The sequence below is a fragment of the Maylandia zebra genome, linkage group LG23 (genome assembly GCF_041146795.1).
Source record: "Maylandia zebra isolate NMK-2024a linkage group LG23, Mzebra_GT3a, whole genome shotgun sequence".
Taxonomy (NCBI): Eukaryota; Metazoa; Chordata; class Actinopteri; order Cichliformes; family Cichlidae; genus Maylandia; species Maylandia zebra.
Genome location: NC_135188.1, coordinates 14134215 through 14159901, shown reverse-complemented (window position 1 = coordinate 14159901; position 25687 = coordinate 14134215). Strand labels below are relative to the sequence as shown.

At 39.3% G+C, this 25687-nt stretch overlaps 1 protein-coding gene across 2 annotated transcripts in view; it reads left to right on the top strand.

The window, feature by feature from the left end:
* The window catches only part of rab6ba (RAB6B, member RAS oncogene family a), a 71000-nt gene that overhangs the window by 25645 nt on the left and 19668 nt on the right, over positions 1–25687 (top strand). Inside the window, exons 2-5 of one of the 2 annotated variants that reach the window (XM_076880091.1) lie at positions 10049–10107; positions 20415–20468; positions 20746–20881; positions 24162–24273. In XM_076880091.1, the coding sequence (XP_076736206.1) occupies positions 10049–10107; positions 20415–20468; positions 20746–20881; positions 24162–24273 (361 nt within the window). The remainder of the gene's footprint in view (positions 1–10048; positions 10108–20414; positions 20469–20745; positions 20882–24161; positions 24274–25687) is intronic. The other variant, XM_076880092.1, reaches the window with a different exon arrangement.

Here is a 25687-nt window from a genome sequence, read left to right as displayed (position 1 = left end):
AGTGGAAATGATATGCAGGCGGACCAATAATACCAAGGAATTGAGTTACTGACAACTGGTTCTCTACGAGAATCTGTTCACAATCCCTAGTCATGACATTAGAAAGCTGGCTGTAAGCTCAACAGATTTCACAAACCCATTAATGTTGCTTCATAGTGCACCAGCCCTCTGACCTCTTCTCACATTCAACCTGGAACCTCTCAGTTCGTCTGCTGACGAATGCTTGTTTTAGGGTTGAGTGGGGGTAGTCTGTCTGCAGAGAGTTTTTGTTGTCAGTGGAGGCAGTGTATACAATATTTGGTACAATACACTGCAGCCAATGGCGGAGAAGTGTGTTCTAACATACAAAAAGCTAAAGTGAAATCGAGTGTTAAAAACAATGACAAGTGTCCACTGCAGCCACTGTTTGTAGTTTCCATGTAGTATTTTTGGTCTTTTATGGTTTTTCCATGCCTTGCCCGTTCCCGGTGAACTCCCTCCCTATTCCGACTCACTTGTCAACAAATAAGCAATTGACCGACATACATCATCCAAATCCGCTAATGTGCAGTTGTGATTTTGAAGTACTACACAGTTGCAGGTTTGTGGTATGTGAACACTCCTTTCCATTTGCTGTGCAAATGAAAAACACGTATGCAGATGGACACATTTGTGGGACCATTGCGCTTCATCCTCAGGCCTTGGTTCATCTCAGTGTGATGTAGAAAAAGAAAAGCCAGCCAAAGATGTAGCCCGAGACTCCCAGGACAACAAAAGCCAAGCAATGACACAATCAAGACAATCTGGACTTTCCACTATTTTCCAATTTCTGTTTCTAATGCATACACCACAAATAAACAACAAAGCCTCATGGGACTTGATGAGTCAGGAAGTGAAATTTGCCCCATTAGTGATATTGGTTACTATTCCACCTTTAGCCTATGACGATAATGCTGTGTGAATTGCAGTTGATCAACTGTTTCCTCGGTAGGATTTTTATCAAAGTTTACTTATTTACAAATGTAATACAAGTGACAGTTTCTCTATTTGCATCATAACTAAAACACAATAATTCAGTGACTTGACATTTTCAAGTCAAAGACTCGCGGAAAATAAAAAACGATGAATGAAATCTGTTTTTTGCACATTAATCTAAAAGTTTGGAAATTTCAGAAAACAATGTTAAAAAGAAAAACATTTTTTGACAGGTTTTCTCCACCTTTCTCGCATTTTTTGGTGTTAAAATGCAAGCATACAGTAATATTAAGTCACTCAAACATTCAGTTAGACAAAATTTGTTTTGGAAGAACTGACAGAAGGAGATTGTGTAAATAATTGAGTTAATTTGTAGTTTAAAATTGATGAATGACATTTACCAAAATAGTTAGCCAAAATAGTCATTTTAGCCAACATAGTTTGTCACTTGAGGGGTTAAAAAAGGATAATTAAAAAAACTAACTCATTCTCAGGTCATAACCAATGGTTTCAATAATGTTTTTGAGCAAACACATCTCCTTTGGTCAAATGTAATTGGTTAGATTCTGTGTGTTTCTATGCAGATATGTTTCTAGAGATGAAGTGTCATGAAACAGTCACCTGGGTTGGTGCTGTCATATGACTGCAGGTTTAAATAGAAGAGGATGTCATCGAGTTCACATACAATGCTGCACGACAACGTTAAAGATTTAAAATGTCTTATGTAACCTCATGATTTCGTCCTCTCTAACCCCTGCTGCTGCTATGTAACAGAAGAATGAGCCGTCTAAAATTACCACATCCATTTGAATAAAGTGTTCACGGCCAATTGAAAATGACAATAGAAATAACAATTGTTCCCAAACACTGCTGCGTAATGTAGGCTTGCAGCAAAACCAAGTAAAATGAATAATTTGACATCTTTTTCATACAATGAAGCAGCCGTCTCTCCACAGTCCTCATAGGCCATAATTAAAGGCAACACAAAGAAGGACATTAGCATAGTCATTTCAAGACCTCTCTTTTGACCGGCAGCAGATCGGGACCTGAGTGCGCTGCTCTTAAAATGAGCCCACTGGGTCTTTATTAACAGGTTCAGGTCTGCTGGTGAGAGCCACGTGGAGACGGTTTGGGTGAATGAGGCTGCTGCTGCTGTCAGAGCTATGTGTTGTAAATAGTGGGCCATTTGCACAAGAGCAACTTGCACTCTCCATCTACTTCAATTAGAGTGTGAGGGTAATCAATAGGCTTCAGACACTGAAGAAAGAGCTTTGCTGAATAGCCTAAATGTCAAGATGAGCCATTTGCACAGTCGGCCTGGAGTTTGAGGGGGATTTCATCAAACTATCAAAGTAGATGATAGCAGTAAAAGTGGCCTCATTGCCTTCACACAGGGACTATCCTGTTTGTTATGTAGTATTATCAGGGCATCGTGTACTTTTACACATCTAGACAAACTTCTCCAGCCCATCTGGTGGGAATCGTTCGTGAGCCAGCTGAGAGACATCATCTCTATGGCATGTCCTTTATGCGCCCATGAGTCTCCTTCCAGTTGGACATGCCCAAAACACAGGTGATGTCCTGGTCAGATGCCTGAACCATCTCAGTTGGCTCCTTTCGATGTGGAGCACTGGAAGCTCTGTAGCCGACAGACTTGGAGGTCCCAAAATGTATTTCTGTCACTTTGTGTGTGGCTTCAAACCACCACTCCAATGTGTCACCAATCGATGCAGCCAAAGGAATCACGTCATCTGGAAAAAGCAGAAATGGGATCCTGTGATCGCCAAATCTAACACTTTTTTTTTTTTGTCGTACCTAGAAACTTTGTCCTTAAAAATTTGGACATGTGAAAAAAGTTCAGTCCTGGTGTCCAACATCCAATAGAAATGAGTCTGACTTAGCTTTGCCAGCAATGCAAGCATTCATCAGTTTTAGCACTTTTTTAAAAACCTTACCTGTTGAGTTTCATTTCACAAAGACTAACTAGGATTGTAACAGGCGATACATTTTACATCTAGACTTAAGATGTACATAAGAATTTATCTATATCAGAAAGCAGTTTCATCACTAGCTTAAGTATAAAAGCATGAAAAAAGTAACAGTATACAACTCTGAGTAGAAAATGTATATCTTGTGGAAGAATAAAGAAATTACAGAGACGGTAAATAGTTGAGCTGGGATGTCGGTGCTTAATAAGACAATCAGGGTAGTTTTTATGTCCTCATTCCTGTTTCCCATACACCAGAGAGTTGCAGGAACACTGTTTTTTTTATGAATGATCTTTAATGTCATTGTCCTTGGTACTATCAACAATACTAACTAGGTACAGAACTAGAACATAAACATCCCAAAATACAAAAGGATTTTGTTGTCTGGGTCCATGACGGGTACAATGAAATCCAGCTGGGCTTTCTTTTTCTAACGAATTAATCATAAAATAAATGTAAAGTCGCGGCATCAGCAGATGAGAACAGCAGCATTATACACGATTTGGCCAGAGTGAAGTGTCTTTATTTCTGTTTGTATTGACGTGTCAGAGTATTTCTGACTCATGTTTACAGTCAGTTTAAGCAACAGCCCTGAAAATGATCCCAGTTTTTAATCGCTACCAGTCTCGATCATGGTGGCCCGTTAATAACTAGACTTATTAATTAATAAACAAACACTGGAAATGACCCATAATTTAACATAACATATCAGATATCATAGCTGCGGATCACAACATGACTAAATAAAGAATTAGGTATTAAACAGTCCTGTGAATATTTGGGTTTGCCCTCAGAAAAGTGGCTGTTACTTAGAAACATCAGATCAAAACATTTGAAGCAAATATACAAGAAATAGATAGGTTTAAGTATAGGTATAAGTAACGGAATACAAAACTTGTATAAAATAAAGGTAAATGCAGTCATTTAAGGACATTGTTTACATTTGCATTGGTAATATGTTCTTTATTTTTGTGGAACAGTCTAATTCTAAAGGCTAGGTCTGTTCTAACCCTGCACGTCTCTGTTACGCCGCCCCCTGGTGTATTTTTGGCTTGTAGTCGAGCGGTTTAAATTGCAGTTGAACTTTTTATTTCATGTTGTCCTTCATTTTGAAATTTAATAAGCTACAGTTTCTCTCTGTGATCCCTCTGCGCCACGAGAACGCACCTCTATTAGAACCTGAATGAAAAGAGGTTATTGCTGTCATCGCTGCTGCAGCTTTAGCAGCGGCTTTTTTTTTTTTTTTTTACATTTGTATGTCTGACTAGAGCTACTAATCACGCGAATCCCATCATAATCTCTAAAACGGTGTTAATAGCAAAAGAGGATGAAATGATTATGAGGAGGAAATGCTCAGAAATGCAGAGCTAATTCTGAAATGTAATCAAAAATCTGCCTTGTTAATCATTTCTTTTTAGCCTAACAGAAGATCCACTAAATTATTGCAGCCGTGAGCGTAACTAAGCTTCCTGTTTCCCTGGTAATTAAATTCACACAAACAGACCTGCAGTTACATCTGAAGATACTGACAAAAATTTAACTAACGCTAAGTGCAGCCTTTTCAGAGGGGGAGAGGGCTGTAGGAGGGATTGGGAAGTGTTTTTGTTTGCTTGACATCCTGTTTATGAGAATGAGTGTCCATCATTATGCTGCCGCCTCCAGGACAAATTAAACTGGGATGTGGTGAATGTTCCCTCTGTGGGAACAAAGATGAAGAAGAAGTGTCTGTTCAGATTTACTCGAGTCAGAGGAAGAAATAAGGACGTGCTGTCTGTCCCTGAGTTTTGAAAGCAGTGACTGAGAGGCTCACAAAGTGCTGTCTCATGCTGCTCAGAGGTGGCTCAGGATGAGTCAGCAGCGAGGATGCTGGATCAAACTCAGTGTCCTAATGTTTTTCTCCCTCTGATAAGCGTTCATGTGAAGGCTTCAAATGCCCAGGGCAGAAATGGTGACTGAAAACTCCACAGTTCACCTGACTGTTTCCCATAAACACACACGCATACCATGTTATGAGATAAGTGACATTCTTTTCCTGCTTTCTCATCTCTCCGTTTGTACATCACTACTTCTTCTCCTCGCGTTTTAGTCCCTCCCACAGGTGCGAGCAGAGGAGCCAAGGAGAGAGGAATCGAGGCAACGGCATTTTAAAGTGATGTCAATTAAATATGACATTTGGCACAACTGCATGATAAGTTGGGCTTTATGGCCTAAGTACGTCTGTATTTTATGATGTCAGGCTCAAGAGCGCTCATTGCGTTTTTATATTCAGGGCTACTTTTAATTGGCAGTTTGCCATCCTGTGACAGGACAGCATGGTTTGAAAGGAGCTTGTGGAATACCCACAAGCTCAAATCTAATGTTTTGTGTTTCTTGATGCACATTTCCCACAATTATTGTTTATATTTATCAATTAAATTAATAATTTGTACTTTAAAAAGACAGAAGATGGAGGTTTTCCAGTGTTACTTCTAACTAGGATATTAATGTAAAAGACTTTATCTGGTTAAGTTTAAACATTAAAACTGCTGTGGGTACCTGGCTGCCTCACTTTAGGCTATTGTCCTACACACTGATGTTTGTATTCTAACTAGGACACACAAGATCTTCTTTTACTCTTTAAGTATGATAGCAAAGCTGAAAATCAGCCAAAAAGCATTTCACTGTGATCTCCACAGTGATCATACTGGAAACGCTGGTGGTGGCTGGAAGGGTGCAACGTGCTCAACGTGTTAGCTGTTGAAGACCATGCTGTGGATGCAGGGCTGAGGTCATTATGCACTCGCCTCTAACATCATTCTGTGTTAGTAGCGTAATGAAGTTGTTTCTATCCCGGACGCAGTTTTTCCACTTTATCATCGTGCTCATGAAATTAAAAAAGTCTGTATTTCCACTTCTCACAACTTTGCTTGACCTTTTTCCTTCTCCCTGCACACAAACTGAAATCAGCTGATCGTTACGTAAGTGCACAGGAATAACATGGCACATCTGACACTTTATTTCTGTCCTCAGCTCATGTAGATATTTGAAGACCTTTGTAACACAACTTATGACATAAATGTAGCCACGAGTGTTGAATTTAATGCAGCAAGGCATCACATAACTGCGTCACAGCGTTACCTGTATGTGATCATAGTAACCCCTTATTATAATTTGATATAAATGAAAATAACGAGTTGTTTAAAGAGTCCTCCTCCCTCCCTGCTTGGTATGTTCCAGCTGTGTGCCACGCCTCTGTTATACCCGAAGGAACAGTAAATGACTGTAAATGATCTACCTGTTGATCCTGGATTATAACTCCTCTGACAACCTCCTCCATCCTCCAAATGCATTTTAGGACCGAAACATCCTTTAGTGTGGCACAGAGACGTGGCTTTCCAGGTCACGGGCAGGAAAGAGGACTGAGAGAAATGAGAAAAATCTGTTGTTTCCCTTTTTCTGGTCTGTGTGTCAGTTTTCTTTGCTTCAGCGGATTTCATCCATTCGTCATCTTCATCTTTCAGAAGTCTAGACACGGTGGTGTCATCTTCTCCAAATATAAAAAATCTGTCCAGTAGTTTTGAGTCTACCCCCACGTGCCCTCCCAGTTCTCACTTTGTTAATTACTTTCTTTTCGGTTTTGTCATTATTCTTATTTTTGTCTCTTTTTCACCTCTGTTCTCCTTCCTCTTGCCTATAATCCGGAAATCAATCACAATGAGCCATGTTGAAGGATGTCTCGATTCCTAATATTCATCAGGAATATCTCTTCCACTAATCCTTATTATGGTCGCAGGGGAGCTGGAGCCTATCCCAGCTATCATACGGCAAGAGGTAGGGTACACCCTGGCCAGATCACCAGTCTGTCGCAGGGCTAACACAGAGAGACAGACAACCATGGTGGATTTCAAAGTAGGACCTTCTTGCTGTGAGGCAACAGTGCTAACTGCTTCTCCACAGAGCTGGTTGATTCCTAATTATAATACTTACAAACTAGCATTATTACTGACTAACATTCCAAGATTTTAAAATTTTACTTGTAAAGCATTAAATGACCCTGCTCAGTACCATGCCAGTGTGTCTGGGTGTGGGATTGGTGAAGGGGCTTTGCTGGTTATTCCAAGGTCTTGGCCACCAAACAAACATAAACACAATGGTAGCGTCTTGCCTTGACACTCTTTTGTTGAAAGACGATGAGTATTTGATATGTTGAAATGTTTTTATGTTTATTATCTTGGTTTCCTATTATTTGCCCTGCCATCAGCCTTCATAGTCTTTGACTTCATATTGTACAGTGGACTAGATGAGTCATGATGGAGTTTTAATTACCAATAAAGCATGACTGAATTAGCAGAGCTTGTTAAATTAGATGGCATCTTAAGTAAGTTAGATGATATATTGATAAATTAGCATGAGATCATTAGCATAATCAGTAGCTACGCTGTAGATCCTGCCTTGCAGATAAGGAGACCAAGTGAGGGCACAGACACATGCAATTAGTCTGCCTAATTAAAACTCTCTCTGCAAACAATTGCAACTGGGTGCCCATTTGATGAACTGTGAATATAAGACAGATTATGTTTACTGAGCGAGCTGGTGCATTTATTTCTCATGAACCTGGCAGGGCAGCAGCAAAAAATCTTGTTGCATAGCTTCACTGAGGGTATACAGCATATAGATGAGCAGCTATGAGGTTACAGATGAGCAGTTTAATAAGATTAAGTGGTGGACCTCAAAAATTTAGCCAAGCCATGCAGTTGTTCTGAAAGAGGAAACTATCCATACAAACTGTTTTTTGTAGCAGCCAATAAACAAGTTTAATTCTGCAGTGCTGGTAGACATTTTAATCCGGGAGTGTGTGGATACTGACTCAGTGTTAGAGCCTCCAGTGGACATTAGTGGGACTGCAGTTTTTCTTACTTTGACGGATTCATCTGCTTGTTTATCTCTGGTTACTATCTGTCTTTATTCATAACCTGTGGATCTGAGTGTTGTGAGGCCACTCTAATAGCCATTTGCCCCCGCACACTTTGTTAAATGTCAGGTTTATTTATACAGTTATATTTTATACTCTTTGATATTGCGCCATCCACAGTCTGCAACACACTTGCTGACCAGTGGCTTTTCAGACTGAACCGTAGTGCATATCACTGTATGAGTGAGATGGTATGAGCTGGCTCTTTACCATCTGCACTGCTGCTAAATGCATACAAGAAGGGGGGCGTGATTGATTCCTGTCGGCTTTTGCTTTTCCCCATTCTCCATCATTAATAAACCCATTGAGGGAAAACAAAATTTGAAAACCATTTGTGCTATTTATCAATAAGTCAGTAATTTCTAACCAGCCTTCTTTTCTGGACCTCAAAATATGACTTATGATCCTAAAATGATGAATGAATCATTGAAGAGATTTGAAATGAGTTTTTCATCCATTTATCAGCACATAACATGAAACAAACATCAGACCTGTCAGACACATTCGGGGACATGTAGAACATCTTTAATGCAATTCATGAAGTCATTCATGCTACAAAAGAAATGTAGGGCAGGCATTTTTAGTAAACACTGTTATTGTACATTATTTTAAACATGTGATGAAGATGTTTAGGGATACTTTGGTGTAAAAGAGACATAGGTCTTTGTTATAACAATCGCTGATAATGGAAGCCTTTATTGAGTTCAGTTCCTTTGAAATAGATTATTAAGTTATAACTGATGCTCATACTACTGACAGAGGTAGGCAGGTGGATCACAACACTGTGAACCTGCAGTACATGGTTTGTTTTGTGTTTTGTTTACTCTCGCTTTCTTTAACTGTAAGTTAGGCACTGAAACTATTCTGTTAGATTTTGCTTTTATGCTTAACAAATAGCCAGTTAGGAGTGAGACCAGTGTTAATATGGATATCACAACACAGCTACAGGACACGTTGTGATGGCAGGCGTATTTGACTACCAGGGGAACTTAGACTTGTTTTATTTTGCATCCAAAGCCCATTTTTATCTCAGGTGGACCAGATCAGTAAAATTATACCCTAAAAATCATTCTTTAAAACCAAAGAAATGCAAGTACAGCTTTATTGAATCATCTGTTTGAAAAACGGATTATGAACAATTGGAGTGCAGTGCCAGCCTGTCCCAGGTGGACCCCACCCTTCACCATATGACAGCTGGGATAGACTCCAGCCTACATTTTTAGATTCTCATTTTTATTGAAAAACTGAACATATTAATGATTTCACTGCAATTTTCAAGCTTTGCAAAGTGGAACAGATTGGACCCTTTGAGGAGCCGGTCCTTAAACCTTCACTGTAAGAAGGTTGAGACTCGATATTATATTATGTAAAGTGTCATAGCTGATGAAATGATAATTGCATTCTCATTAGATTACATTACAAAGCACACTATGTTTTAAACTGTATAAGGTATTTGATATTAAAAGAACTAAAGCGATTTTATTAACAGCTAATATTTATTCTCTTGCAAAAATCCAGAAAATTGGATATTGATCATTTAACATTCACTTTGATTGACTGTAGCTAGGAAACATAATCAAGCAGCTTTACGGTTATTATCACTTTTTGATTGGTGCACAAAAATGCATGAAATCAGAGATCGAAAAGCATCAACACATAACAAACCAGTCTCCTCTAATCCCATGTTGAGAAACAGGTTTTTCTGCACTTTATAAAGCAGGAAAGTTGGAGTTTATGAATCTGCTTGCTGGCCGTGCCGATTGCAGATGTTTTTAAATGTCAGTAAAACTCATTGAAGCCTCAGATAATGGCACTGTGGATGACTTTTCGTCCAGGTTTCCTATCATTTTATAGCAATTTCCTTGCATCTCATCTTCCTGTTCCCCTGACTTCGTACATCAGATGGGAGGTATATGTGTTGGGGAACACCTAAATTCTAGTAGCAGCAGCACTGTAATTATATTCACACCCGATGCCCCTGCTGACCTCCTGGTCACCCCAAACACACACTAATGAGCTCCCTGGGCAGTCGTGACAGCCATGGTAGAAACCACAACTACTAATACTGCTGTTACACTCGCTGAGAGCCTGAATGCTGGAACACAAAGCCCCTCATCTGTCATTTAATGCATTCTGTCTTTTTCTTGTCTTGCAGTTGGAAAGACGTCTTTGATCACACGGTTCATGTATGACAGCTTTGACAACACATATCAGGTAGGTGCTGCAAGCACAGGCTGAATGGTTTGGCTCTAATAATTATCCTGATGGATCAGTGACACTGGGCTGCAGGCATTTCCTTTGATAGTGAAACATAAAGCTGGGCGTAAATCGATAAGTTGAAGACAGAAACTTAGAACAAATAAGGCCTAAGTAAATTAGATACTGCGATAATAATGAAGGAAATTAATACACAGCAAATACAAATTCTTCTCTTTGTGTAAAATAAGGAAATTATGGCCATCAGTGATTTTAAAAAAGACACCTTTGAACTGAAGATCAAGAGCTCTTTGAATCCCTGTAAGCAGCCTAATCTCACTCGACATCCTAAAAGCAAAATAGTACTTTTGCAGCTACAGCACTTCCAGAGCTCTTTGTGAGCATCTGCAAAGCACCCTTAAATAAAACCTGCAGCTTTATTGCTTTATAAACAAAAAGTATCTACTTACATAGTAATAAAAACAGAATTAAAAATAAATCTCGCAAAACTATTCTGTCCGCCCTCTCTGATAGTTTAAGAGGGAGTCTTGCTGCTCGCTAAGGCTCTTTTATGGGGGAATTTACAGAATTATGAGCCTGAGTAATATATGGAAAAACTAAATCTGATTATCTGAAGAAAACCTGACTACGTCACGACAAGACAGACGAAGAGGAAGACTTTTTTGTTGCTGAATAGTGTTGATCATATACATTATTAGCATTATTGTTTTGAAGCATGACTTTGCATATATGTAGAAAACAAAGCTTTGCATTTCATGTGAACTTCAGGTCATTTTCTAAGACAAACCGTTTCCATCAGGTATAAAATTAGCCTGCAGACTCTGCAGAGCTCCAGCAAAGTTAATAATGTTCTGCCTCTAAAACTGGAGACCTGCGGCTTTGATCCCACAGGCATGTGTTAATCTGCTACTGCCTTTAAATTATCTACAGCAGCCTCTAAAGAATTCCTCAGTACCTGATCTAACCTTCTTCCACACTACTTCCATCTACCTTTACTTTTTTGTCCTACAAATTCAAATAATTTGACACACAGAAGAATGATGTTGTTGCTTAAATGTTACAAAAACAAAGGACCAAAAATGCCAAACATGGATCTCAAAGGATGTCACCATTTCAAATCCTCCAGCCTGATAAGGTTTTCTCTCCATTATTGTAAGGTCTTTACCTTGCAATGTAAAGCACCTAGAGGCAGCGTTTGCTGTGATTTAAGACAATATAAATAAAATTGAATTCAATTCAATAAAAATTTTCTTGACTAAAAGCAAAAACAGGAAACACAAATCCCAGAGAAGTACAATTTAACGGGAAATCCAGACAACTGAACATGAGGAAATAAATTAGAGGGGCAAAATAAATTGACAAAGGAAAGGACAAACTAATATATATACACTCACAGGACTGATTACCCAATAAGGTATCAGTGGAGACAGTTAAGATGATTACAAAGGCCAGAAGATACAGATAGTTACAAAAAAAAAGAGTTTGCCTCAATTTCCAAAAATAAAGCAGGAAGACAATAAACTATAAAAGCAATCAGTAAGGTAAATTCAAGCATAATAAACTATCACCATGAAACAACATGCAGTCACTTCAACTTCTGAAGTACACTCTTGGACCTGATCAGCCAGTGGTACGAAAGGTACATCCATTATTCACTGGGATGTACTTTGGAATATCAGTTCAGTTCAACTTAATTTTTTTCATATAGCACTAATTCACAACAGCCACCTCAAGGTACTTTATATTGTAATGTTAAACTCTACAGTATTAAAAAGAAATCAGCTTTGCAACATATGAAAAAAGGAAATGTATTTGACTCTAAGCAGGCCAAAGAAAATTACAGAATAATTAACATTCTCTGTTAGGTAAGTCTGGAAACTAGTAAGTGAGGCCATATGCTCAGAAAAGTCAGCGTCTTGGATTGGATGCTAAATAGATCAATGAATAGATATAAGGAAATATCTAATAATTTACAAAGCAACATCCAGATGAGCAGAATGAGAACTCAACAGAACGGAAAAGCCAAACAGCTTATTTACCCAGTAAAATCATCCCCATATTCACATAGTTTTTTCCCTTTTGTTTTCTGTTTATTGTTTTTTGCGTGTACAATGACAAACAGATTTTGATTTCCTCTGTGCAGTTATTTCACAGTGGTTAGTCTCTTGACTGTAATGCTGTAATTTTTACACTTGGTTCTAACAGCTAGATTATGAAACATCCTGAATGCATGGTGTTTTTGTCTGACTGCAAACTACTTCTGAATATTTGCGGTTAATGCATGTTGCCTTGCTCTGTACATAGTTTGAACTGTTTTAGGCTCAAATAAGTCATTAAATTGACGTGTTTTAAATTTCATAAATGGTGAGTTAGAGGGTGTTAATGATTCTTACGGCTCTTTTTGTAATATGTATGTTGATTATGTATGCATGTGTATATGTATGTTAGCTGAATATTTGTCTTGTAGATGTTTTCCCATACTTTCACACAATATGCCATATATATGGAAGCATGAAGGAACAGGCTGCATAGTGATTCTTGGTTTATGTAAACTTTTACTTATATAGTATTGTGACTGATTTAGATATGTTATTTCTAATTTTGTTGATGTATTGTTCCCAGCATAGTTTATTGTTGAAATTTAATTTCATTTACTTTTTCTAATTCAGTGTAATTTATCATAATTTTCCTATTGCTGTGCGCTGAACGATTTCCAAATATCATGTATATAGTTTAACTTAAGATTATTTTTCTTTTATATGCTATTTTAACAGAATAGCATATATTTAAACCAGGTCTTTAATTTACTTAATTCATTAATTTAAGTCCTTAAATTAGTAAATTACGCTGGTGTCATCTGATAGTTTGCAGTGTTATAGAAATTACACAGATGTCATTAATGTTCAAAATAAACAGCAGTGGTCTTAAAAAAGAGCCCTGAGGAACCCCACATGTCACAGTTTTAATGTTATCAATTTGGTTCTGATTTCCAAGATTACTTTTCACCCAGGATAGTACAACCCCTCCCATACATATATACATATATTTCTACTACTAATTAAATAATTTACTAAGAACTCTCCAGTAGTTCATCATAGTAACAGTCTGGTCCACCATGTTTTCCATGTAATTTTTATATGAATTGAATAAACACCACATAAGGTATTAAAGACAGATATTGATGGGAGATGATGTTGCTGTTTGACATTATCCATTTTATTATATTATCCATGTTGGTGGGTTTTCTTTGCCCTTTCTTCATTATGCTAACCCTCCAAAAGGGAGAACGACAAGTCTCTATTCTTCAGTGTTCGCATTAGTTCTGTGCTGTGCTGTAATGAGATTTGGGTGGCTCATTGAGTGTGGATTAAACTGTCTGTGTTAGCTCTGTGATGCTGCGTCTTCACAGCGGCTTCTGTATCCTTTTATATTTTTAAACTCATAAGTCATGAAAGTCTACAGAGCCAGACATTTCACACTGATTGCTGGGGCTCATGTCTTTTTCGGTCTTTAAGCTACTGAGTCTCCGTGGTGCACAGTCATTTCTTTAGTTTCATTCTCACAAATTGCAGTGGAAGAAGCTCATATTTGGCTAAGGTTGGCTGTGGAGTTTTTTTTATGACGTCTTAGTGTGTCCTGGGAAAAGGGGATTCATTTGTTTGTTCATTCATGCTAATAACATGCCAAATCCTCTGGATAATTACCTTCATCCAAATGCCACTCCATAGCTTTTAAGCTAGTTTTTGTAGTACTTACTTTTAATTAAGAGTGGGTGATCCGAGGAGTGTGAATCACCTGGGATGAGGATCTCCGAGGTTGTAGTTCTCTGCCAGAAAATAGTGGGCTGCCTGCTCTGAGAAAGGTCTGCATAGGACTGCTTGTGTGAAAAGAAAACATTTAATTTTCAGCACAGAAATTATGGTCCATCCACCACTGACAATCCTAAATGGGGGATAAGGTTTTTATTTATTTACATGGTGCTTTTCAAGAACAAAATTCGGAAAGTCCTTTGCAATTCTGCAAAGGGAACAAAGATGTCAGTGACACAGATGACAACTGTCTTTGTTTTGTTTTGTTTTTTTGTCTACAGCTATAAGAGGTCATTTTTTTGTCACTAATCAGCAGGCTAAGCAGGAAAGCCTTTTCCTCCTGCAACATTTTCCATTTCCTCCTGTGGGAAGAGAGAAACTTGACTGGCCTCCTTCTGCGGCCCTGCTGGGAGGGGACAAAGGCATTCTTAAGCCAGCTGAGACTCCCCTGAGTCTCCTCCCTGGGTTCCAAAAACACCTCAGGTGGGAGGCGTCTAAGAAGTATCCTATTTAGAAGCTGAACCACTCCACTGCTTGTTCCAGTGTGGAGGTGTAGCGGCTCTCAGCCGTCTGACACATTCTTATTTCAGTCACTACTCACAGCCATAGGTGATTGGTAGGAATGTAGTTCAACCAGTAAATCAACAGCGTTGCTCTTTTCACCGTAACAGACCAGTGCAACCTCTGCAGATCGCCATCTACGCTCTTCACCCCACACATAAACAAGACCTAGAGATACTAGAAGGCACATCATCCCCAAACCAGAGTGGGCACTTCACCCGACTGAGAACAATGGCTTCAGACTGCGAGGTGCTGATTCTCATCCTGGCTGCAAAGCGCCCCAGCGGGAGTACAGGTCGTCACTCGGTGAAGCCAGAAGGACCACATGATCCACACTAAAAGCAGATCACCGAGCTGGAAACCCTCCACCCCCTGGGGGGTCTCTTGTTCATGGCTCCATAAACACTATGAATCTGAGACAACAGGCAGCTTTGGCACAGTCCAGGGCCCTCTGGAAAAAGGCTGCCTTGCATCAAGGCCACTGCAGAAGATTTGAGTTCTGAATGCAGCAGGAGAAATTATGAATTTGAAATCTAACAGCCGTCACAGTCGGTGCTAAGTGCAGTAATTCTGAGAAACGTGTGTGTGTGTGTGTGTGTGTGGGGTGGACATGCTTCTGACGAAAAATAACTGTACCATCTTTATGGTGCCTGAATGGACAGACACCGTTCCTTCCCCCATGCTTCTTCAGACATGGTAGGCAAACAGATGCTGGGCTGATAGAATCTGCTTATTTAATAAGCTCCCCATATGCTGTTTAATGTCAGTCTCTGCCCCTCTCTGCTGTAATGGCACCAGGCAGAGAGAAATATAAAAAAAAAATCAGGTTATCAAATTTGTGCACAAGCTAAAATCATTTGAAAGTCCTTGTTGATGGTGCGTTTTTTCCTTTGTTTTTTTTTTCTTTTTTAAAGCTAGTGTATTAACCATTTTGTTTCAGATGCCACAACCTCAACTATGTAGCCACAGATCAAAGCCAAAGCTAAAAAGTCTTCCCCAGATGCGTGTGTGTGTGTGTGTGTGTGTGTGTGTGTGTGTGTGTGTGTGTGTGTGTGTGTGTGTGTGTGTGTGTGTGTGTGTGTGTGTGTGTGTGTGTGTGTGTGTGTGTGTGTGTGGTTGCTGCCCTCCTCTGCCCGTGTCTTAATGCTCTTGTTTCCCGCCTGGCTCGGTGACAGGTAGGGCTGTACATGATTTTGCAGACTCAACTCCAGAGACAACGGAGTATTAATTAAAATTCAGCGCACATTAGTTGAGTGTGAGTGTTTATGCGGCTGCTCAGCGGGGAAGCTAGATTTGCCTGGTGAGGGTGGAAAAACGATAAGAATACAGCCCGTAGGAGACATCTGTCCCGATGAGCAGATTTAAGAAGTCGTGGTTTCACTTGCTTTTATTTTCACGCGTTAGATTTGAGCAGATCCAGTTGAGTCTTTTGAAGTAAGAGCTTAAGTAAAGTCAGAGACAGAGGGCCATCAGGAAGATGAAACCGAGCGTGGCGGTGGCTTTAGTCAGCAGGAGGACGTGAGCGAGGTGAGCTACATTTGCTGCCTCTAAAGCAGCAGCCTCCCATCAAGCAGCCATCCAGCCGCGAGAGAGACAGAAGCAGGCGTCCGCACCGCCTGGTAGCACATGCTAAAGGGCTCAGAGGCCTCTGGGAGCAGAGCGCTCCTGTCGGCTGTGGTGGAGCTGTCACTCAGCCCCGACTGCCAGGCTGTGATTGCATCTGTCTGCTGTGCCCAAATATGCAGCTGCTTAGTGTAGCAAGGGGTGAATCTGATTTATTGGACAATTCATATTCGGTGTCGTGGGGAGGGTCTAATCACAGATGGATAGAAGCTGACATGTTACTTTTTTGGTGCTTCTTTGGCATCAGTATTCCAAATTTGTTCATCCATCCATCCATTTTCTTCCACATATCTAATTCAGGGTCTCTGGGGGCTGGAGCCTGTCCCTCCAGTCACAAAGCAAGAGAAAGGGTACACCACAGACAGGTCGCCAGTCTGTCAAAGCACTAACAATTAAAGTGAAATTCAGAATTGCTTTTAAAACCTTTCATGGCCAGGCTCCTGCTTATATAACAAATCTGCTGAGACCACCTTCCAGCAGTCGGTCTCTTGAATCGTGTTATCAGGGCCTTTTGACTGATACAGGCTCTAATTTTAAATCCAGAGGCATCTACGCTTTGAGGCTGCAGAACCTAAATTTTGGAACAGCCTCGTCAGCCACGTGACCAAGCAAACAGGGCTATAAAAAAAGTGGCAACTGTTGTGTTTTAATCCAAACCACCTTTGTCAAACCGAACCGTAAATATAGATTTTGTACATAGGTTGTGACAAAGTGACCTTTTTTGACACTTTGATATATCTTAAAAATATTCAGTGTTTTGTTTTTTTGTTTTTTCATAAAGTTATTATTCTAAACTGTATGAATAATTGTCGCATCACACCTTCAGGAGCTGCTCGGCCAGTGAAACCCGTGCCATGAAGCTCCTGGCACACAGTTTCAATGCTGATGTTCATGCCAGAGGAGGTTTGGAGCTGTGCAGTTACAGAGTCAGCAGAGCACTGGTTTTAAACTGGCTAATAGTTGAATTGCCGACACATAAAACTCAGGGTTTGATAGAACAAACAAGCTGAAGATGTCACCGCTTGGTTTTATTTTTCATTCTTACAGCAAAACAATGAACTACTCCCGTGTCTTCTCTTATTTAGCACTTCAAATTCAACGTCTTCCTCTTCCCTGCACCAGGACTGAAACATGGGTTAAATCTTAAATTTAATGTTAATGACTAAAAATTATGAGTGCACTGATTCTAATATTATTAATAAAATTCAGGAAGCTCTCATTTCTATTTATTGCAGCCTGCTGAGTGAGAATGAAGACTTCATCATAGATGCACTCTGCCATCCTATTAGAAACTTAAGAGCAGTTGGATTTTTTGTGTTCTTAAATGTCTGTGACTGCAGCGCTGTGATTGCTCGCTGTGATTCGAGGTCTGCGGGTTTTAGCTGCGTCCCTGCCAGACAGAGGACCTTGAAAGTAGAAATGTTCAGATTCTCTACAAACATAAAGGCAGCAACCAGTAATTTTCTGTCTCTTCTGTTCAGTGTTTATTTCTTTGTAATTCACTAGCACACAAACTACTTAAAAATATAATGTCACCAAACTCTCTCCGATCCGTTAAATTCATTTTCATCCCTAGATGCCAGCAGGATGGGCTGTAAAGGCTTCGTCTGTCTTCCAACGACACGCGCTGGTTAAAGATTTAAAAGGGATATTAATAATTTCTCGTGATCTAATCCTTCTCATGTATAGTTGTCCATGTGGGATTCTATATTTAAAACTAGGGCCAAGAAGAGTCTACAGCACCTCTGCCACTTCCCCAGAAAAACATCTTTATTCTTTTAATGCAATTTAATTTAATTCAATTTCAAGTTAATTCAAGAATATATAATAGCATTTGTTTTCTCATATAAAAAAATAAATAAATTTAAAAGCGAGTCTGTGTTGATAGTTTTAAAAAATGACACTTTTAACCCCCTAGTATACCACATTCATCTTTAGCTTGGTATTTTTAGTCTTGGATTCGACCGGTCTTCTTATATCAGCTCTTCAGGATGTCCTTCTGTTCTCACATGGAGGCTATTTATCTCTTTAAGGGAGTCGTCTCTAAAAAAGGAAATTTTTGCTGTTTTGCTCCTCACCTAGCTTCCACAAACTGAATCTGGTGTCGTCCTCGGTATGCTGGTGCATATAAAAGATATTCTTCCAGAAAGAAAATGGGCGGGGTATTTTAGATTTCACTTCTAATCATGTTTAATGTTTATAATTTGAATTTGTTGAGGCTGGTGAGTTTAATCCTGGCAGTGCTTGATGTGAGTGGGTCTAAAGCAGCAGTATAAATGACATCCTGTCCTTTGTGCCAGATTCTCTGAGTTAGTCCACTGTGGTAGCTGGCATTACCAAGGAAACGAGTGCGTGAGCAAGCTGCTGATGCCCAGTTCTGTCAAAGTGGGCAGTGGGCACCCCGCAGAGCTGCTCAGCACAGAAAAAAACACAATATATACATCCGGCTCCTTATTTAGAGATCAGCACAATTATTGTTGTGTGCATCCTCATCCTCTGATCCAGACCTGTCACCCGTCCACAGTATCGGCTCCAACTGGCCACTCCTGTTTGCAGGCCGAGGTCAGACACCTCAAAGCTGCAGCTGCAGACTTAGTAGTAGCTGGTTGTGCCAGCTACTACTGAACCTTTTACACCCTCTTCCCTCCACGTATAAATCAAGAAACTAAACATCTGGATGTGCTGCATGACAAGGGATGTACATCTTTTTTTTTTTAAATCCACTGTAATTGAATGCTTTTTTAAGCTCATCCATATCCATCAACAATTTATTCTTAATATTAAAGATACATGGTGCCCAACAGAATTGGGTTGAGTTCTCCAACTTGACTGCAAATCATTAAGCTTTTGAGACCTGACGTATTGTTGGACGTTCAAGCAACCAAGCTATCGTTTTGTTACTGTTACCATTGTGATATCAAAAGAATAAAAACTGCTCCTGAAAGAAGGCAAGCTGTGCTTTTCAGCAAGCCATGATTCACTACAGAAGTCACAGTTTATTCTTCAGTGAGAGCAGCTTCAGTTTTGTGGTAAAAATGAAGTGTGGGCATGTAAAAGCGTCTCGTAAAAACTATTAGAAAATTGTAAAACACAGTGTGAGCAGAAGACAAACATGTATTAAATATGAGGTTAAATCATATTTAGACGAGAGCAGAAACTGCTAACTTATCACAGCACTGGAAAGCTATAGATCCAATCCATAGATTGTCCTGCTACTATGATTTACTTCTACATAGAGCACAGACTTAATCAAACTATGAGATATCCTACTGATGCTCAAATCTTTCTGAAGGAAAAAAGACATTTTGACAATTGGGGTGAGATTTAAAATTCATTTGGTTGCAGTTTCCAAAAGAGATCAAGTCCGTTTTTCAGCCCTGAACATTTCATGTAGATGTCTGCTATACTTATGAAGCTATGAGCGCTCAAAAATAATGGAAAAAATGCTGTGTGTTAAAAAGCACGACCAAGCTTCTGCCCTTTCAGGATCTGTAACTTCTGACAGATAGAAAGATAAAATTCTGCCTGACTTCAATAAATATCCTAAAGTTATTCTACATAAAAATTAGCAGATTTGATGGCGTCAGTTAGATAGTTTTTCCCAGATGAATGCCTTACTAAAATTAATGTTTTTCACAAATGTAATTGCATATCTTTAAACGAAGCCCTGCTCATAATTTTCAATGTGAAAGTACATTTTTCAGCCCATTGAATCCACTAAAAGAACCAACCTCAGGTCTGCAGTTTAATATTGACTTCTTGGATGCAGTTTGTCTGAGCCAAAGCACCTGATGATATCATGGCAGGCAGCAAAGCAGAAAGCTGTGGGCTTGGCTGCGGAGAGTAAACATCCTTTGAAGAGGGAACACACTGCCATCTGCCTTATGACACAATAAGGAAATGATTAGATTGCTGTTACTGTGTAAATGTACGATGAGAGCTGTGATTAAAACAACCGACCAGAGAGTAAAATAACGCAGCTGTTCTTATTATTTAAGTGAACATTTGCAGGGTGATGCTGACACACCGTGACCTTCTGCAAGTGTCTGTATTTGATGATGAATCACTAGACATTAGAAACTTGTAAGTAGTTAGAATTGAATCAGCAGTGCGATAAAACTGAACATTCACCATGTTGTGTGGATATTGATCATCCCCTACATGAGGGTGATGTGATCATGCCTGCATGAAGAGTCTGTCCCCTTCTTCACCTTTTGCATCTTTAATGTGGCTGATTCACTTCCTCGCTGTTTGCTTTTCTGAATATTTGGAGTGATGTTGATTCGTGGCTATCTTCTTTCCCTAAACCAGGCCACAATTGGAATCGACTTCCTGTCGAAAACCATGTACTTGGAAGATCGAACGGTAAGTTACAGCTGTATCATGTCACGAGAGAGATGTTAAATGTTAGTCTCCCTCAGACAGAAACTGTGTGAACTGTGATTGTGTTCAGCTGTGGAACAACGACCTGTCTGACTGCATGTAGTCCTGCTAGTTTAAATGTGTCTGCTGATCTCAGAGAATCTATCATACAGCTGTACGATCTTGGAAATGAAAGGTCTGCTTGTATAAATAATGAATGTTTGCGTGTGTGGGGGGAGCTTACTGTTTTCAGGCTCTCTGACTATCTGAATGATCTCAGCCTCCTCAGCTTTCACTCTCTGAACCCCAGGTGAGGTTGCAACTCTGGGACACAGCAGGACAAGAGCGCTTCAGGAGCCTCATCCCCAGCTATATACGGGACTCCACCGTGGCCGTGGTGGTCTACGACATCACAAGTCAGTGCAATTGCTGCTTCTTTTTTATTGATATGTCACAGTTTTAATGTTAAGCATGCAAAAGGCTGTGCAAAGGGTACCGAGATACTGTATTTTGAATGTATTTATTAAAAGGGATGGTAAAGAGAGTGATGGAGATAAGTGTAAACCTCGAAGATGTAAACAGACAGGCGTGATCTTAGTCAAACTGCACATTTACAAACGTAATCCCTCGATAGGTCACATGCTACCTCTGCTTCAGCTGATTGAATGTAAACAGCACCAACAGTAACCGTTCTGAAGCCCAGTACTGCTGCATTGTGGTCCAGGAAGTGTGTGTGTGAGCCATGTTTCCATGAAGCGCATCACACTGCACCCATGTGTCTTAATCAGCACTCTGAGCTCATCAGTCTTGTTGCCTGAGGATCTCTCCTTCCCCATATGACGCTGGAACCGTTTATGTTTCCTCTTCTTAGCTCCAGCTCTGCAGCCCCGTCATCTCCTTAGTGTCTCCTCCAGGTCAACAGGTCTTGTTCCGTTTAGCGTCGCTGGTGTACTCGGCGGCATCATTTATTCCCATGTAGCTGTCTTTTGGCAAACTGGAAAAAACACAGTGAGAAAGGAAAACAGGTGCATAGAGCAACAAAGATATATTAGTTATTAAAATTTGAGATGGTGAACTCTTGATAAACTGTTCCAATATTTGCTTTTTTCCCTTTACTGACAGCAGAGTCAGACAAAACACCCACTGTGGCTTTTCAGAGGGTTAAATGTGTTTTATTATCTGCAGGCAGAAGAGCTGCAGAGTATTGAGAGGGGCCCTATACTAACTGTGCACCCTTCATACTCACAGCTCTAATCATATGATGCATTAATTCTGTACAGGTAGCTCTTTTCACAACATGGCACACAATAGCCTGTCTATGTTTATTAATTATTAACACTAATAATGCCGCAGTTACTCTGCTAAAAGGCATGCTGGGTAATGGTTAGTGGGCAGATAATATGTTGAGGCTTATGTCCTTTAATTGTTCTTACAGGGAGCTTAAATTTGCTCATAAAGTGCTCATAAAACTTAGAACTAATGCATGCTGATTGGGCCTTTAAGGATTTATGACAGGGTAGGCTCCCTTAATAGTTCCTGTTTCCAAACGATAACTCCAACAGACGTTAGGAGCGTAGTCAAAGTCCATCAGAAATGTCCTGGTGTGTAGAAGAAGAAGCTCTTTGTGGTGGTTGATGCTATCTAGAGGCTGATACTATAAAATCTCTGCTGCTTCTCACTTTCTAAAGTGGCTCATGAGGCTGTGATGTCATTAAGGTATTTTACTCCAATTAAAAGAAATAAAAGTGAACCGTATCTAGTGTCTTAACTACTTTGATCAAAAAGCTTCAGAAAGCCCCTTCTGGAGTAGCTTGCCGGCACTCCCTTTGAAACAGGAAGTCAACGGAAGTTCTCCATTATATTAGAGATTGGTTTAGAGATTGCAACAAGGAACAGGTGAGGTAAAGATAACGTTACTCAAGGCTAACAGGTGTTTTTCCTGAAGACGGAATTGTTTGTAAGTCCAAGCAGAGTTTATTTGAAGCTGCACTTTATTAACACTAACCAGCTAGATGTTTAACTTCAATTGAAAACGGCAGCATTAAAAAGTGACCTCATATCGACCCGAGAAGCAAAACAGGTGGTTAAGACCTGACTCTGTGAAATCTTATTGAAGAGTAAAGTTCATTGTTTGTGTTGTCCAATTTTAATTATTCTGTGTACTGCTCACAGAAGAATGAGCTGCTCTAAACTTACATAAAGGCCATCGGATGCTTTGGCTGGAGGACCCTGAGCTACACCTGCTGAAGTCATTCCTACTTCACATTTTGTATCTTATTTTGTAAAACAGTTGGATTTCCACAATCAGATTCTACAAATATCACGTTTCATCTCGATATTTCCCATCAAAAGTGATTGAAACAAGTAGGAGCAAAATTTTTGTCACTTAGATTTCATTTCACGTTCCGATTTATCTTTCCACCCTTAACAACAACCATTTTTCTGCATCTCCACAACATATTTCTTTCTGGTTTTGCTTCTCCTTGTACTGTGTAGCTTTATCTGGATCATGTTTTCTGTCCAAAAGAGAAAACAATTGAGACACTCAGCATGTAGGAAATTAATTTTAAACCCGCTTTATTAAAAAACACTATCCACTCCTCCTTAACCCATGTTCTCTTTAACCTTGAAAAAAACATGGAGTCTTGTCTCATCAAATTCCCAGTCCAAGAATACAACATGACCCTTTATCTACATGCAGGCCAGCATGCATACTCATTCAACCCGACAAGGTCAAAGGAATTTATTAGCAACCTTAACATGTTCCAGAGCCAGAAGTAGCTGTGTTGTATGTTGATTTATTGTATATTTCCATATACAGTACTAACCATATTCATGTGCACTTCAATACGCCCTCTACCAGCTAATATTTTTTGACCGGGAGTCATTTTTAAAACTGTAAATCTTCTTTATTAATGCAAGATTATCAGTGAGGTTCTAACTGTTACTACTGTTTTTCACAGTGAAATTACAAAATTACATATTTTCCAACACTGATGGGAAAAAAAACTACAAAAGTCCAACCAAAAAGGAGAAAAATAAATAAATTCAAGACTGAAATGATAAATTTATATGAAAACAGTGGCAAATTTAATAGAAATGATTGACTAATGATAATTATTAAGTAATCAATAATTACATGGAGAAACTAGTATAACTTTGCTGAAAAAATGTCACACTGGGAGAAAAAATAAAACAAATCTATGAGAAATATTTTAGAAAAAAACAGTGAATTTCCAAGAAAAACATGAAAAATTTGTGCGAAAATCATCATTTATTAGGTTTTCGTTATCAAACCTGAAAACCAAAAGTGAATTACGTTTTCGTGTTTTTGTCACCCATTCAATAGAAATACATCGTCTACAGCAAAATTAGAAAATAATCTGATATCATATTTTGTCTTGTGGATTAAAAAGAAAAATCTTTACACAGTCTGATAGTGACTCGAATTTTGCCTAGAACATTTTTTGCATTATTTTATGATAAACAACATCATAAAATGTCATACATTTTCGTAAATGGGACACACAGCCTTATAATTTATTACAATCCTTTTTATTATACAAATAGATTTTCCTGTGGGGCACCTGTGTTGGCACTACCACGCATGTTTAAAAATCAAATCAAATGTCAGTCATTTGAGTCTGATGTTAGTTTTTTAACAGTTTTTTTTTTATATTTTAATTTTTTCAACAGATGTCAATTCTTTCCAGCAGACATCAAAATGGATCGATGATGTGAGAACGGAGCGAGGCAGTGATGTCATAATCATGCTTGTTGGCAATAAAACAGACTTGGCAGACAAGAGGTATGTCGCTCTGATCTAATGAACAGATCTTTGTTGGAGAGACAAAACTGAAATCAAGCAAGTTTGATGCAAAAGTTAAAATTTAGATCTTGTCAGTTACATTGGTGTTCATGAATGTTGAATTATAAAGGATGATCCGGTGTATCCTCTGATAAAAGAGAATAAGCATTTTTATCAGAGGATTTACCATCATTTGGCTAGAACCGACAACATTGTAAAGAAAAAGTAAATAATGTGCTACCGCAAATTCCCAAGAAAGCAGCCTGCTTTGATGATGGATTAGCTCTGTTTTTCTGTGGAGGGTTTCCTGGAACGCCCACATCTGGAAACCTTCCAACAGGAGAGGAGGTGACCCTGTTTGTTTACCGAGATCAGCCACAGTCTTTTGGAGTTTAAGAGTCAGAAATGTGAAAATGAATCAGTCTGCGATGTGTTCTACAGTAGCACGGATCACAGATTCTGACCTGAGATTGATGCGGTGAATATGACAGTCAGGGTTGATCTTTCCACACAGGAGTGTGGCTGCTCCTCTGCATAGGCCCATTGCAGCTGCTGCTCCATCAGTTTCAAAGTCAATAAACCATGCGGGTTGTGACGCCTTCATGCCATGGCTTTGTAACTGCAGCTGTTGTAGGATGAAAGGCGGGGCATACCTGAGGAGGTCATCAGTATGTTGCAGCCAGCTGATGTTAGATGTTGGACTGAAAAATCTTATATAAATATTTACGCCACCCCAATGAGAAATAAACTGGCTATGCTTATTACTATTATTATTAGTATTATTATTATAGTGATTATGGGGGGGGGGGCTCCTGTATTTGGAGGACTTCCTGTCAGACAGCCTGCTTCAAAGAGGGAAAATTATCACTTGCTTTAGTGTTTTCGTCTGTAGGGACACTTGAGCATCATGAGCTGTGTGCATGAGGGAATTCATTTTTATTCATATTCTATATGAAGCTGCCGACTGTGTCTGTGGAGGAAAGAGTAGGTGAGAAACTGCTGATGAGACGCAGTGTTTAATAAACCTGAGATTGATTTCAAGTGGGCCGGCTGAAAAAAAAAACAGGGTAGACGTGAGAGGACATGGAGCAGAAATATACGTTAGTGGACAGGAGAAAATAAAGAGAGAATTGAACCATAAAATTACTTTTGTCCTGGTGCAAAAATGTGTTGATGTGTATAAAATGCAGGCTGGAGATCAATTTCAGATGGTAAAAACTATGTGATGTGAAAATTGAATGAAAATGACCAGCAAGTCTTTTAGAAAGTTACTGCCTTTTTCTCCGCCTTTTTTTCTGAAACCATTTAGAAGTGCAAAACATTTAACTTACCCACTACATGTTATTTATTTATGCAGAGTATGTGTTGAAATACAGACGGAGACAAAGCCTAGTGCAGCCAAGCTGTTATATCA